The sequence below is a fragment of the Trematomus bernacchii genome, unplaced genomic scaffold (genome assembly GCF_902827165.1).
Source record: "Trematomus bernacchii unplaced genomic scaffold, fTreBer1.1, whole genome shotgun sequence".
Classification (NCBI taxonomy): domain Eukaryota; kingdom Metazoa; phylum Chordata; class Actinopteri; order Perciformes; family Nototheniidae; genus Trematomus; species Trematomus bernacchii.
Genome location: NW_022988050.1, coordinates 2,012,788 through 2,026,649, shown reverse-complemented (window position 1 = coordinate 2,026,649; position 13,862 = coordinate 2,012,788). Strand labels below are relative to the sequence as shown.

The 13,862-nt window shown below is 40.1% G+C and overlaps 1 protein-coding gene across 1 annotated transcript in view; it reads right to left on the bottom strand.

The window, feature by feature from the left end:
- The window catches only part of baiap2l1a (BAR/IMD domain containing adaptor protein 2 like 1a), a 29,564-nt gene extending 16,582 nt beyond the window's left edge, over window positions 1-12,982 (bottom strand). Inside the window, 3 exon segments of the mRNA XM_034119778.1 lie at window positions 9,995-10,081; window positions 10,285-10,360; window positions 12,773-12,982. Of these exon segments, the coding sequence (XP_033975669.1) occupies window positions 9,995-10,081; window positions 10,285-10,360; window positions 12,773-12,823 (214 nt within the window). The 5' untranslated portion in view covers window positions 12,824-12,982.
- Window positions 12,983-13,862: the final 880 nt, after the last annotated feature.

Here is a 13,862-nt window from a genome sequence, read left to right as displayed (position 1 = left end):
CCCTATAGTTACAATTTATGGCAAAAATCAATATTCGCTGTCCAGGATAATGTCGATGGTCAGCCTTAATATGTTATAGGTTATATCATTTCTCAAAGGGTAAGGATTAGCCCCGACACCTGACATTCCTCCGTGCAGGGGGGCAGACAACCCTAATGACCTGCTGATACAGAGCTGCACTTCTGTGATCCAGCTACAACAACATTGCCCTCTGAAGGTCACCAGAACGTACTGGTAAATGCGGCCTTTGTGCTCCGGGGAGGGAGGGGTGGCACTGCTCTCAGGGGTTGTTTGTACAGCCACAACAACTGAGAGTAAGGGGGGGGGGGAGGCTGAGAAATGGTGGGAGGGGGGTTCAAAGAGGTGGTTGTACACCTGCAGGCTTCACCTTTGGGGTTAACAAGGTGTGATAACCTGCTGCAAGGAGAGCAAATGCTGCAGATTGTTATCACAGCTTGGAATATACTGGACGGGGAATCATGAGCGTGCCACGTGAGAGAGAGAGGCCCAGAACGGTGTTGTAAAAAAGTCAAACACTGATGCTTGTATACTTTTACTCCATGCAAATAATGTGTGAGAGGTGTTAAAAGCACACAAATAAATTCCCTCTTCATAAAGTGTGAATAAAAAACTAAAAAGCTATACATAGGTTTTTATCATCTACTGGACTTCCATTCAAGTTCATTACCAAGACGGCTTTTATCTCAATTCATCTAATCTCCTATCTCCATCTGCTGCAGGCGATTGGTTATCTTTTGAAGATTTTAAGTACCAAGATAATCTAATCTCATCTCGTCTCAAAAATTCTGTGCCGGGCTGCATGCATTTCTATGCAGGATTGCACAGGGTTGAGAAAAAACACCTGGAGAAACCTCACCGTGATTCACTCACATGACTAATGATTCATTGCGAACACTTTGCCTTTCTCTCCTCCACTTGCACATGCAATGATATGGGTCTGATACTGTAGCTCAATGAACTTTGACCTTTGTCACACACATGTTCTTTAGTAGTCTGAGCTTTAAGCCTTTCTGAAATGAAAATACACATCATGTGGTCTTGTCAATCCGATGTATGCATTGAACTGAATTTTAGATATCTTCACATGAACTTGTAAAAAGTTGTCTTACATATTCTTGGTAGAAAGTGAAAAATAGAGAATGATTTAAGAAAATACAGGAATTGTCATGTTATCAAGAAAGCTCATTTAAAAAGTATTTGTCCATTTATTTATCGAGCTGGGCCTTATGATTTATAATGACCTTATTTCAGATTTTTGTATTGTTAGTTATTTACTTAAAAAGAGGTGTGTGTGGAAGAGTTATTGTAGTATGTTTGGGTGCCATTTTGAGATAATTGTGACATTAAATTCTCATTTAGTCCCATGCCCAAGTTCATGCATTTAGTTCACAGCAAATGCAAAGAAAATTATTTGAATTTTTTCCGAACTGTTTTAAATGGCTGTTTAACGAGACTGCAGAAAGGACTCAGAGAAACGCCTTTGACATTCCCTACAGGTGAGGCCCTTAAAGAGCTAGGAGTGCCCTGTGCCAACCTGATTTAGTTGTTAGATAAGTGAGCCGTACCATATGAGATCATGTTGGCAGGGCAAACACTGAAACACTGCCACCTCAGACTGGCCTGCATTTCACAACTCTATCCAACTGGCAATCCTTCCTCTATTGCCTCCATCCAAGCTGCATATGAGTTAGCGTTTAACTTGGCAGTGGTCTTGGTCATCGTCTTGTTGAAAAAGATTCAATATCACCGAGATGCATCACAGGGCTTGTCCACACAGGTGTGTGTGTGAGTGTGTGATGACTTGTAGGCAGCTCCTATGTGACTCAATTATACACATTCTCGTGTAGGTGGGGACTGTTTGGAGGTTGCCAGATGATCTACGCCCTTCCTGCTATCATGATGCTGTCACGGTAATCAATGCTAAATGAGTCTGGACTCTGGCAGAGTCTCAGCCATGAGTAACTCGTCTGTCATTCGTTGTGGGGTAAAGGAATACTTTTGTCATCTGGAGTATCACTATTAACATCATAAATACAAATTGGGGTTTGGAGTTGAACAAAACCAAATCCTAAACTCAAAGACCCTAGGACACCTTTAACCGAAAACCATATATGATATGATCAAAAGCTTAAAAATGACTCTTGAGATGTTTTGTTAAATGCTGTGGTATAATCAAAAGCTCAGACGTTTATAAAACAATAATTGCATCAACATAAATGCAAATGGTTATTGCCATTTGGAGCAAGTCATTATAACAAATCAAAGATGTCAACTTGATTAAAGATCATCACCGTAATGATGATGAATAGTGACCTTATTTAGTTTGTATGCATTCATTATTGTTCAGTGATTTGAACATCCACTGAAATTCAGCATGTCTACTTTGTTTGCTGTAGATCAATAGCTGTGACAGCATCTTTAACACAGAGGGATGACCTGCCATCACACACAGCACATAACATCATTTATTATACGTATAAAAATACCTGCAGCCCCAAGCATCAACAATAAATCTCTTTATACTTAATGCAGCACACTCAATGCAACCTCGAATAACCTTAGAAACGGCATGTGTAATTTATATTATTTATGTGAAGACTAATGTTTTATAGACAGTGTTGAAATATATCAGCTAAGGACAGGTTCAATCGCAATAATGAGATATGTTTGCGAAGTGTGAGGGATTTAGATGCTCCAACGTCATGAGGCGCTTTCACACCGTAGTACTTTTCCCACTTTAGTTCCGATATAGTTCCAAAAATGTGCGTTCACACCAAAAAAATCCGGAACTAGAACTTAGTTCATGAGAACCTTTTCACCCCCTTTTCAGTCACTGCTAGAGAGCAGGTACTTTCATGGGAGAAAAAGGTTCCTATGTCTGATTGGCTGGGCGGATTGCAAACCACGCACCGTAAAACTCCCAAAAAGTTTTGTGAAGCCGCCATTTTATTTGCTGGCATTAGCATTATTAGCATTAGGATTAGCCCAGCGCACCAACGGAGAGAGACTAACTTACGGCAACACAAAATAAAACGTGGGAGCGGTGGATTGATGAGGAGGTGTCGGTGTTCTGGCGATTTACTCGGAAGGCTTTGGGCTGAAGTCCCCCAACTCCGGGGACTTCCGGCCGGGGACTTCGGGTGGCAGTATACGCCGTGAAGTTGTTTGCGGCCCGCCAGTAAACCCAAAGCAGAAGAAGAAGAAGTGACGTCAGCAGCTTCATTTGCCTAATCCTCCCTCAGGGACTTATTCCGGTGTGAACGTTCTGCTCTGTTCTGATGAACTAAGTACGGCAAAGTACTTGGTGTGAAAGCGCCTATGGTTTATTGAGCTGTGAGTGAGTCTCTGTATGTTTAGAGGTCCCTTGGAGGAAACTTCCAGTATACCGGGGAGCAGGTAGTTTAATAGTGGATGAAGAAGGAGGGTGTTTGAGCTTTTAGGATCATTAGAAATCTGTGGAGTGTGACAGAACAAGTCATAACTGAGTGAACAATGAGTGGACTGAAAACAACCTTCACCCACCCCCTTTTTTTCCCACAGTTTTATGGCTGGTTTGGGAAAACAATCTGTTTTGATATTTCAGTGGCCCAAACATTTACGCCATATCGTCCAGCTGATAGTCCTTACCAACTGGTTTTATTGCTATCATGAGCAGTACAGCTGATACCACTTATTGAGGGTTAGGGTGAGGGTTTTAAAGTAATGGTTTACTATGCATGTGGCTATTTGGCTTTACGTTTGTCTAAATTGTATGTGCCTGGAGCCATGAGACCATTCGCTTATCACAGAATGACTGGAAAAAGGAGGCCAGAGCTTAGCCAGTAAGACACATTTCAAAAAGATAAAACAAATAAATAATAATATAACAATTCATAGGGGATGGCTGCAGATACACTCTTTACAACATCAGGAGGATACGTCCCCTCCTGACCCAGAAAGCGACGCAGGTTCTGGCCCAGGCTCTCGTCATCTCACGCCTAGACTACTGCAACTCCCTCCTGGCTGGTCTACCTGCATGTGCCATCCGACCTCTGCAGCTCATCCAGAATGCAGCGGCTCGTCTGGTCTTCGAACTTCCAACATTTTCCCACACCACGCCACTCCTCCGCTCACTTCACTGGCTTCCAGTAACTGCTAGAATCCACTTCAAGACAATGGTACTTGCGTACCATGCTGTGAATGGATCTGGCCCTTCCTACATCCAGGACATGGTTAAACTGTACACCCCAACACGTGCACTCCGCTCTGCATCGGCCAAACGGCTCACTGCACCCTCACTGCGAGGGGGACCCAAGTTCTCATCAGCAAAAACACGTGGGTTTGCTATCCTGGCTCCAAAATGGTGGAATGAGCTCCTCATTGAAATCAGGACAGCAGAAAGCTTACACATCTTCCGGTGCAGACTGAAAACTCATCTCTTTCGACTCCACTTCGAGCGATAGAATTACTAACAAAGAATTGCTAACAAAGCACTTATATACTAACAAAGGACTGGCTTATCTAAAGCCAGTCGAGTAGCACTTGAAATGTTTTAGCTCTATGAAACCTGATGTACTTATATGATTCTGTTTTCTTCAAGTTTGTATCTTGTTGGTCGAATGCACTTATTGTAAGTCGCTTTGGATAAAAGCGTCAGCTAAATGCAATGTAATGTAATGTAATGGATGGTTTCCCTTTACTTCCAGTCTTAATACTAAGCTTATTTAACTATATCCTGCATTGAATATTACACATTGAACACGCAGATATGGGCGTATTGTCAATCTTATCATCTAACCCTTGGAAGAAAAAATATATATCGAAAAATCTCAAGCTTTTCTTTCCACTTGTTCAAAGATGAAGGCCTCAGAAGTCCTCATAATAACTTTGCTATCTTATACGTTTCTTGGAGCCAAAACAAATAAGTCTGCTCCGGATGTTCTCAGACACAAAATATATTGCAGAAAGAAAGATTATTGGATGTGACTTCTGGGAACCATTTACGGTTCCCTGAAGCTTCTGGTGATGTTGACTATGCAATGAAAGATAAATTGCCCATCATGTACTGATGATGCAGGCAATATGTGTGTTGTGTCTAGAGAGAAAACAGTCCCAGAAAATAGCAGATGTTTGAAATATAACATAAACAAATCAGCAGTCTCTCAGTTCTGAATCCTCATCTTTGGGGAGAAAAAGACCGCTCCGTCAGACATTACCATTTTTCACATTCTGACAGGGTAATTCAATATTTCGAAAAACTATTTCTACTGAGGCGTATAGAGAAAAGGTGGAAGGGGTGGGGATGGTGCTATTCTTTCTCCTGTAACATTTCAGTCCCTAAATACCTGCTGCTTTTCAGAGTGGAATGGCAACTCCCTGTGGAGTCCAGCCATGGCCTAATGCACAGGAAGTTTCTAATTGTACGCCCACTGAAAACTATGATTTTAAAGTACACAGAGTGATAAATGGCACACCAGCATTGCTGCCATGGCAATGCATTAGAAAGATGAATGACAACAAAAGAAAGCTATTACTGATGTCAAGCCAAACTCATGTGAACTCTCCTCACAGGGAAGTAGAAGCTTAAAAGTCGCAACTTTTGCTTAACTGTGTACACTTCGTAGATGGAAACCCCTTCATTTGCTTTAGTCACACAGACAGTTAAGGTTAGGAGACTTTGCAAAATGCGAGGGTTACAATCTAGACACTAACAAAATGTATAGCATGTTACATTTTCCCCAAAAGATGCACGCTGAAAGTAGTCTTAAAGTGCAGATGCTAAAATGTAGCCTAACAATAGCACAAGTAAAGAGCCAGCAAAAGTTAAATACACAGCCATATCTTTCTCATTAGCTAAAACTAGCTTCTCCTTGGTAACAAAGGTACACACGTTAGCTAACATTAGCCATTATTAGCTATGGTTACAAAGCAAGATATGTTGGCTAACACTAACCACCATTAGCTATGGTTAAGCAGCAATGTATCTGAGCTAACATTAGCCACCGTTTGCTATTCTTAAACAGCAATACGTTAGCCAACATTGGATACAAATGGAAACTAGTGGAGTGTATTCAATCTATAATTTAAACGTTTATTTTGTAAGAGGAGGATGCAGGTCATTTCTTCTTTGATAAACTAACTGAAGGTACTATAATGGCGCATTTCCACTACACGGTCGGCCTCGGCCACACTCGGTACGGCTCGGTACGGCTTGGCCGCGTTGGGCCTTAACAGGGCCGACTCACTTCATGCTGCGCTTCCATTACAGTTTAGGAACTGGGGTAGTTACTATAGTAACGCAGTGTAGGCGGAGCCGTGACGTCATCTTCAATGAGAAATCCAGAAACACAACACAGCCGTTAGCTGTGAGCACTCAGAGCTCACAGCTCCTTATATATGTTCAGAAACTCGACAAAAGTTAAACAAGTACACACCACAGACTGCCTGTGTCATGGTGAATACAGTCGCTGCTTTATTTATGTCTGTATAGGCCGTTGTTGTGAGTGTGGACGGTCAGAGCATATACTGCGTTAGCTTAGCCAATCTCCATCTAGAAAAACACGAATTTTAAAAGGTTTTTCGCCTGCCGTCTGTCTGCAGACTTGACAAAGCATTAATTCATGGTTTTTTACTAACCGGTATCAGTATGTTGTTACTTCGGCATCATTTTGAAACGTGTATTACAATTAAATCACGGTCAAATATGTCCATCTTGTTGTAGTTCTAGCCCTCTTGCCAGCGCTCCTCTCTCTAGTTTAGCATACTCAGCCCGACTCAGCCCTGTTTGTTGGCCCCGATAGAACCACAATTTTCTAGGGCCAGAAAAGAGGGGAAAAAGTGGCCGCGCCGGAACGAGGCCTAGTGGAAGCACAACCAAAAAAGGGGACGGCACGACACGGCACGCTTAAAGCGAGCTACGCGCTGCAATGGAAATGCGGTACTATTGTCATGTTATAATTGGTAGCAGTTGTGGAGCAATCTGAATATTTAAAGAAGTACTTGAAAGAAAATCTCCTCTAAGCGTTATGGAGGATGGCTTTCATTAAAAAATCTGCAAGTTGCTACTGATAAAGTCACAATTTGTCCTAAAAATAATGCTGTTGTTCTTTCAAATCAAGAAAGGGAAGTTTAAACAGCACAGGGTTTCACTTATCTGTCTGTCTTCCGGCAGTTGTGAAGTTTCCTACAGCTTCACCTCTATTATAGCATTGATTTGAAAGAGAAAATGTGGACAAACTGTTGTCACGGAAAAAGGAGACGTGCGGTATGAAGTAAAAGCCTCAGGTAACTCTCTGCAAATGCCTGCCAACCACAGTGACGCAAATGCTTTAACACCGTACCATTTACAGAGGGAGGTAAAAAAAAAACACTTTAGAGAAAAAATTCAGCAGAGATTGAGTCATTACAAAACACTTTTGTCTGTCTTTCTCACCAGATGTGCAGTTTAAATGAAATTATTCTTAATTATAGGACTATTATGGCAAAACCAAGCACCCTACCTTCAGAAATATAGTGAATGATTGAAGATTAACTTCAGGCAATAATAAGAAACCGTAAATCCTGCAGAAGCTTTTACAAGAAAGCTGACCTCTCTTAAAAGTGTGTACATTCTGACACGTCTATCATTGTTTAACTCTGTCTTATATATTTTGTTCTATTTCCAAACAGTTTGAGCCAAGGCCGTAACCATGGAGTCAACATTGGGGGGGGACCAAACATTTAATTTACATTTTTTTACATCAGTTAGGCTATATATTGGGGGGGGGGGGACATTTTGAATTGTGTCCCCCAATGTATATGGTAAATTCGGCCTTGAGCCTCCTATCAGACAAAGGGTCTGCTAAAGAGGGTAAAGCGGTGGGATTTTCGGTGAGGCAGATGGAGGAATAGGGGATGAGGAGGATCAGTGGTGGGAAGACTACTCTCCTCTGTCTTTCTGTTTGTTCAGCGTGTTTGCTACTCTGCTCGCTGCAATGAGAGAAATCACACAGTCTCGTTGTCGTCCATCTCAGGCACTCAAGGAATGACTGCCGAGCTGAGGGTTCAAGACTTAATGTGCCTTTAACAGCCGTGTTAATGGTGGTATTGGGGCTTGTTAATAATCACTTCTCTCTCTCTCTATAACCAGACATTTATTTTCTTTACCGAATCAACAGTTCCTGCTCCTCAATGTTTAGTTATTCTGCTTTAATATGCTTGAGTTGCACATATACAATGCCAGGATCAACGTTAAAAATACAAACTTTCCACATGTTCAAAAGTCAAGATGACGGAGCATTTTAACTAGCTTTGAAAAAGTTGTTTCACCTTATTGTTCTTGGTATGCAGTGAAAATGTCCTCAGTGCACCGTGTAACTTGAACATAATATGTTATGAAGCGATGATGTACCTGCATTGTTAGTTGACAGGTGCGGCCTGAAAGAATCCACCAACATTGCGTCATAGCGGCGTTTTGAGATGGTTTCACTAGCTTGCAGCTGGAGGGTTTACATACATGTGAACTATACTGTACTTTTTTCCACCTGTGTAACTTGTGTATTTGTATATGAAAACCTCAGTTTTTTTAAGTTATAGAATCTGGAAGTCTGTTTTTTTTTGGCATGGCTGTCCATTGAGCATTATGACATAGTTTCATTTTCAAACACTGCTCTTATGTTTAGATATGCTGCCATGGTGTCTTGCAAACTTCCTTATTCCTTTATTTCCATTTTCACAAATGTTGCAGAAACGCCTGATCTTGTCTCTTTCACACAGTGGCAGCTTTGTGAAAATCATCTCACATACACTGACATTTCAATAAATTTTGTTTACAACGCTAGGCAATGCAAATGCCATCTATATAAAGAAGAATTTGTTTCACACATAATAGTCACTGTGGTAACCATTTTCCATTAAAGGCCAGGGGCTAAACAACAGGGCATTATTCGTACGCCAAACCGCTGCATTAGGGAGTGACGCAGCAGAATAAACAAACAAAATAAAATCGACATGATGAATAACAGCACTGATTAGGGACCCCTGGACAAAGTACGCCAGCTCCATATTTGAGCACTAATAGAATAATTGGAGATGACTCATATGATGAATAAAAAAAAAACCTGAACAAGCTTGATGGCAGCCTAAGAGAAGAGATAGCAGAAACACTTCAATCAAAGTAATGAATTTCTGCTGCTCCTGTGCCACAAAGGGTGCAATCAATGTTTTATCCAGATGTTATTAACGTAATTAACATGGATGATGTCTGCAGGCTGTCAAATATATGTCATCATGATGAAGTTGAACAAGAACAGGATTTTGTAGGTGTCCAGCTGCCATTATTCGACTGCAATAATGCCAGGAAAATAAGTACATTTTAACTTTAACGGTGACTTTAGGGAATCAGTACGAACATTTTGGGAGATACACTTACTCAATTTCTTGCAGTTGAATGAGGAGATCGAAACCACTCTTGTGTATGTACAATACATATAAGGCTACAGTAAGTTAGCTTAGCCAATAAACTATCAGGAAAAAGAACCCTTACATCTTTGCTTTAAGTTAATTTGATTTATTTTGTGTATTGAATAAACAAATGAGACATAACTTAGTGAGCTTTAGAGGGGATGGTAGGCTGATTTTGTTGCCTTCAAAGAGATTCAGACTAGCTATGCTACTGTTGTTAAAAGGAGCGATGAATACAGTGGATGAAACTTCAAAAACGTGAAGATCCAAGGAAAAAGATACACTGAAGTCTCACAAGCGACAATATTTCTTTCATCCTAAGCTCCAAAAACACACCTGAAATCACTCTTATCACCATAGGTGCCAACAAAGAGAGATTGAAACATAGATTGTAACTTTAACTACATTTCAACAGAAAAGAAAGTGAAGAATCATTGTCTTTAACAAGCTTAAGCTTCATCACAGACACATTTAAACACTGATATCAGGCACGCCCCCCCTCGAGAGTTCACCCTCTGTAGGTGGGTTCAACCTGGACTCGCATGAAACTCACCGAGCTCTCTGGAGACTGGAGACACAATTGCATGCTCTCCGACCTTCGATACTGCATCAAAATAGGTTTTCCCAGAAAGAGTCATCGCTGTGTGGGGGGGGGGGGGGTGGGGGTTGGGGAGACAGACAAACATCATCATGTTACTGGCTGGGAAACTTGCTGGTTAAATGGATGTTCTTGTAAAACTTTTTTCAAACCAAGATAAGGGAGAAGCTATATAAGTTGAGGTGCACTGAGGTCAAATTCAAAGTCCACATTAAGACTTATAGATTATTGAACGCTGTGTTTACCTGTGACTGATTTCTCATAGTTCTTCCCGAGGGTGACCAGGTGCCTCAGGCCTGGGTTGAACTGCTCCATCACATTCTGGGACAAAGAGAAAAGATCAAAGATTATTGAGAAAAGCGACAACACTCCTATCTATTTCCTGATCTCAATTAATACTGTAATCTCACAAACATCTCGAATTTCCTTTACAAAAAATAAACTTATACAACTATTTTTGAAGGAGTGGGCGGGTGAAACAAGTGTTTGTGCTGTCGCTCTATAAATATCGACATGTGAGAGAACAATAAAACGTTTAATCCTTAACTTGACCCCTCAAGTATGTATGCTTTTATAACTCAAAAGAGCGAAGTCCCACACAAAGTTGCAGCTATTTGCAGCATGAACCTCATAACTCTCCTCTCCCTTAACCCCCCCCTTTACTCTCTATTGAAAGTCCTCAACAATCAAGTGCTGTTAGCCTCCCTGTCTCTATTCCCCTGGCACGCCCTCAATGGAACAATGAAGGGGGCAGGTATGACTTTACATGAAGAAAAGGAGAGAGGAGGAAGAGAGAGAGAAATGGAAACAGGTTCCTTGTTTTATTTTCTCGGTCTCTCCCAGTGGCACACTGTACAGATACACAAACACACACACACACACTTTGCATTGCTAATCCAGGAAGGATATGTCACTCCAAAAAGTAATATCCAACTGTAATTCTACAGCTATTTTTGAAATTAAAGGAGCCCAAAAACATGAAATAACCGTTTAACTTCTTTTTTGGGGGGGGATTTGAAGACATGTTAATCTTACTGGAGACGGAAACACACACCCAGACACACTCTCACCTGCTGATCACATGAGAGTAAGAGTGTGTCTACGAGTAAATCGAGTAAATCCAGATTAATCCCATGATCAAACGACCATTGATCCAATCACTTCATGTCCATTGACAAGCTAGAGTAGGTCGATTGATGAGATAAACTCTTTTCATTCATCACATTCAGACAGACAGGAGACGGGCAGTGACTGTATGCTTTGTTTTATAGAATAGAATAGAATTGGGAGGGATGAAACCCTCTTTTAATGGTCACACATGCAGAGCACACAGCACACACAGTGACATTTGGCCTCTGCATTTAACCCATCCTAGTACCAGGAGTCTAGTACTAGGAGCAGTGGGCAGCTATTGTACAGCGCCCGGGGAGCAATGGGAGTGAGGGGGGAAGGGGGGTGTCCGGTGCCTTGCTCAAGGGCACCACGGCAGGGCAGGAGGTGAACTGGGACCTCTCCAAGTAGCAGTCCACACTCCACATTTTTAGGTCTGGTCGGGGACTTGACCAAGCCCCTACTGACTGAGCCACTGCCGGACACAATCACAATTATGATTTACAATTTAAAATATGACCCTTCACTTGTTGTTAGACTATAAAACTGTTATCAGATTACAAACGTATCCATTGTACGCAACAACAGGAAGTTTGAGTTGCTCGATCGGGTATTTTTGTGTGTGTTTATGATACAAAGCATGATAAATGAGAAGAAAGCCAATACAATTCACCCAAAAACAAGAACTGTCTACAGTCTTGTCATTTCTGTAATTTAAGACCGGGATTCATATGTCACACATCTGAATCACAATGACATCTATTTTCCCCACTTAGCATTCATTACCTTGCACATATCCTATTTTGAACATTTCTGCACAGTGACAGCTCTGTTAAAACTGCACTGCTGTATCAATTTAAATTTTGTCATACCAAAGAGATTTTATTTTTCTGTAACCTGTCATATTCTTGTTGTATTTACCTGATGGTATATCTGTATTTCTTGTCAATATTTCTTATTACTTAAATGTTTTTTTAACAGCTCTATTTGCTGCTTTTTAAAGACTTAATTCATCTTACTGTGTTTAAGTATGCACCATGGTACAGCAAAGAAACATTCCTTGTAAATGTAAACCTCAGTGGTGTTCAGTAATGAAGTACATGTACTCAAGTATAGTTAAGTACAATTTTGAGGTACTTTGAGGTAATTTATAGGTAAATAGTGTACTTTTACTCCACAATATAGTACCTTTAGTAACCTTGCAGATTTAGATCAATGATATCAACACATAAACGTGAATTCAATTCACAATCAATTGAAATTAGTTCCACCTTTACCAGCTTTGATAAACACATCAATACATCAATAATTAACCAAAACCATATAATTCTGAAATGGGCCAATCTGCATAATGAGTACTTTTATTTTTGGTACTCAAAGTATATTTTGATAGCAATACGTTTGCACTTTTACTTGAGTAACATTTTGATTGCAGGACTTTTACTTGTGACAGAGTATTCCTACACTCTGGTATTTCTACTTTTACTTAAGTACAATATTTGAGTACTTCTCCCACCTCTGGTAAACATACTTTGCAATAAACCTGATTCTGATTCTGATCCCCAACCAAAGATCTATCTATCTATCGATTAGTTCTCCTTATATTTGTTTTTAAAGTCTTACCTTGTAAGTATTCTCTGTGAGTTTGCTCACATCATCCGGAGCGCGAGACATGGTGGCAGGTTGTCGGTGAAATAAAAAAAAGGAAAACAAATATAAAATAGTTTATTTGTAGTAATCCAGGTGTTCACTCCGAAAAATAAATCCCACAGCAGCCGGTCCTGCTCCGTGCATGCGGGAGAGAGACGCTGAGCGGCCGGGGACAGACGGACTGACTGACGGACTGACACACCGGAGAGACTTCCCCGCGAGGAGGAGGAGCGCGAGGGAGGGCCCCGTGACGTCACGATAGGTGTTATACAGATTAATCTCCCTGTGTGATAATAAATGCTCAAATAAATACATTACAAATCGCAAAGTGTAACTCAGCCCTCAGGGAGATTCTTCTCGGCTTCACTTCACGTATTTGAATTGATATTGAATATTCGTGTAAAGAAAAACAGCACAAACGAAGCAACTTCAGGATGAGTAGATTGTTTACAATTATTAACTAATTTCATTTTAGGGAAAAATTCACATTCACATTAATAAATGGACTGACTCTAAACCTTCACATCTTTACTTAGAATTACAACAATATGGCACCACTATTCAAAATACTATAAATAAGAAGGCAATCAAAACCAAATGTGTATTTGATCAATATTTTTACTTGATATGAAATAAAAATGTTGATAATTGTTTCAAAACCAAGCATTGATATTCACTGCTAAATCAAGCCAAAAGAGGGCGCTGTAATACAAATGCTACAGTGAGTTTTTTTAATGCAAAGGGAGTTGTGTATTCAGAGCCTTTATTTCAGTAAAGTAGAAGTACTAACATTAAAACTAATCCTTTCAAGAAATTAAAAGCAAACATTATGTAAGCATTCATAATAAAATAACTAATTATGAAGAAGGCTTCAATATATTTTAGGTGTAATATAATAAAAATAATAATAAAAATAATAAAAAAAAAATAATAATGAAATAAATAAAATAGAATAATAGTAAAATACATAATACAATCATAAAAACTTGAACAAACATGTATAAAGACATTTAATATTTAAAAATGTTTTTACTAAAAGTGACAAAATAAAGAAATAAAAATA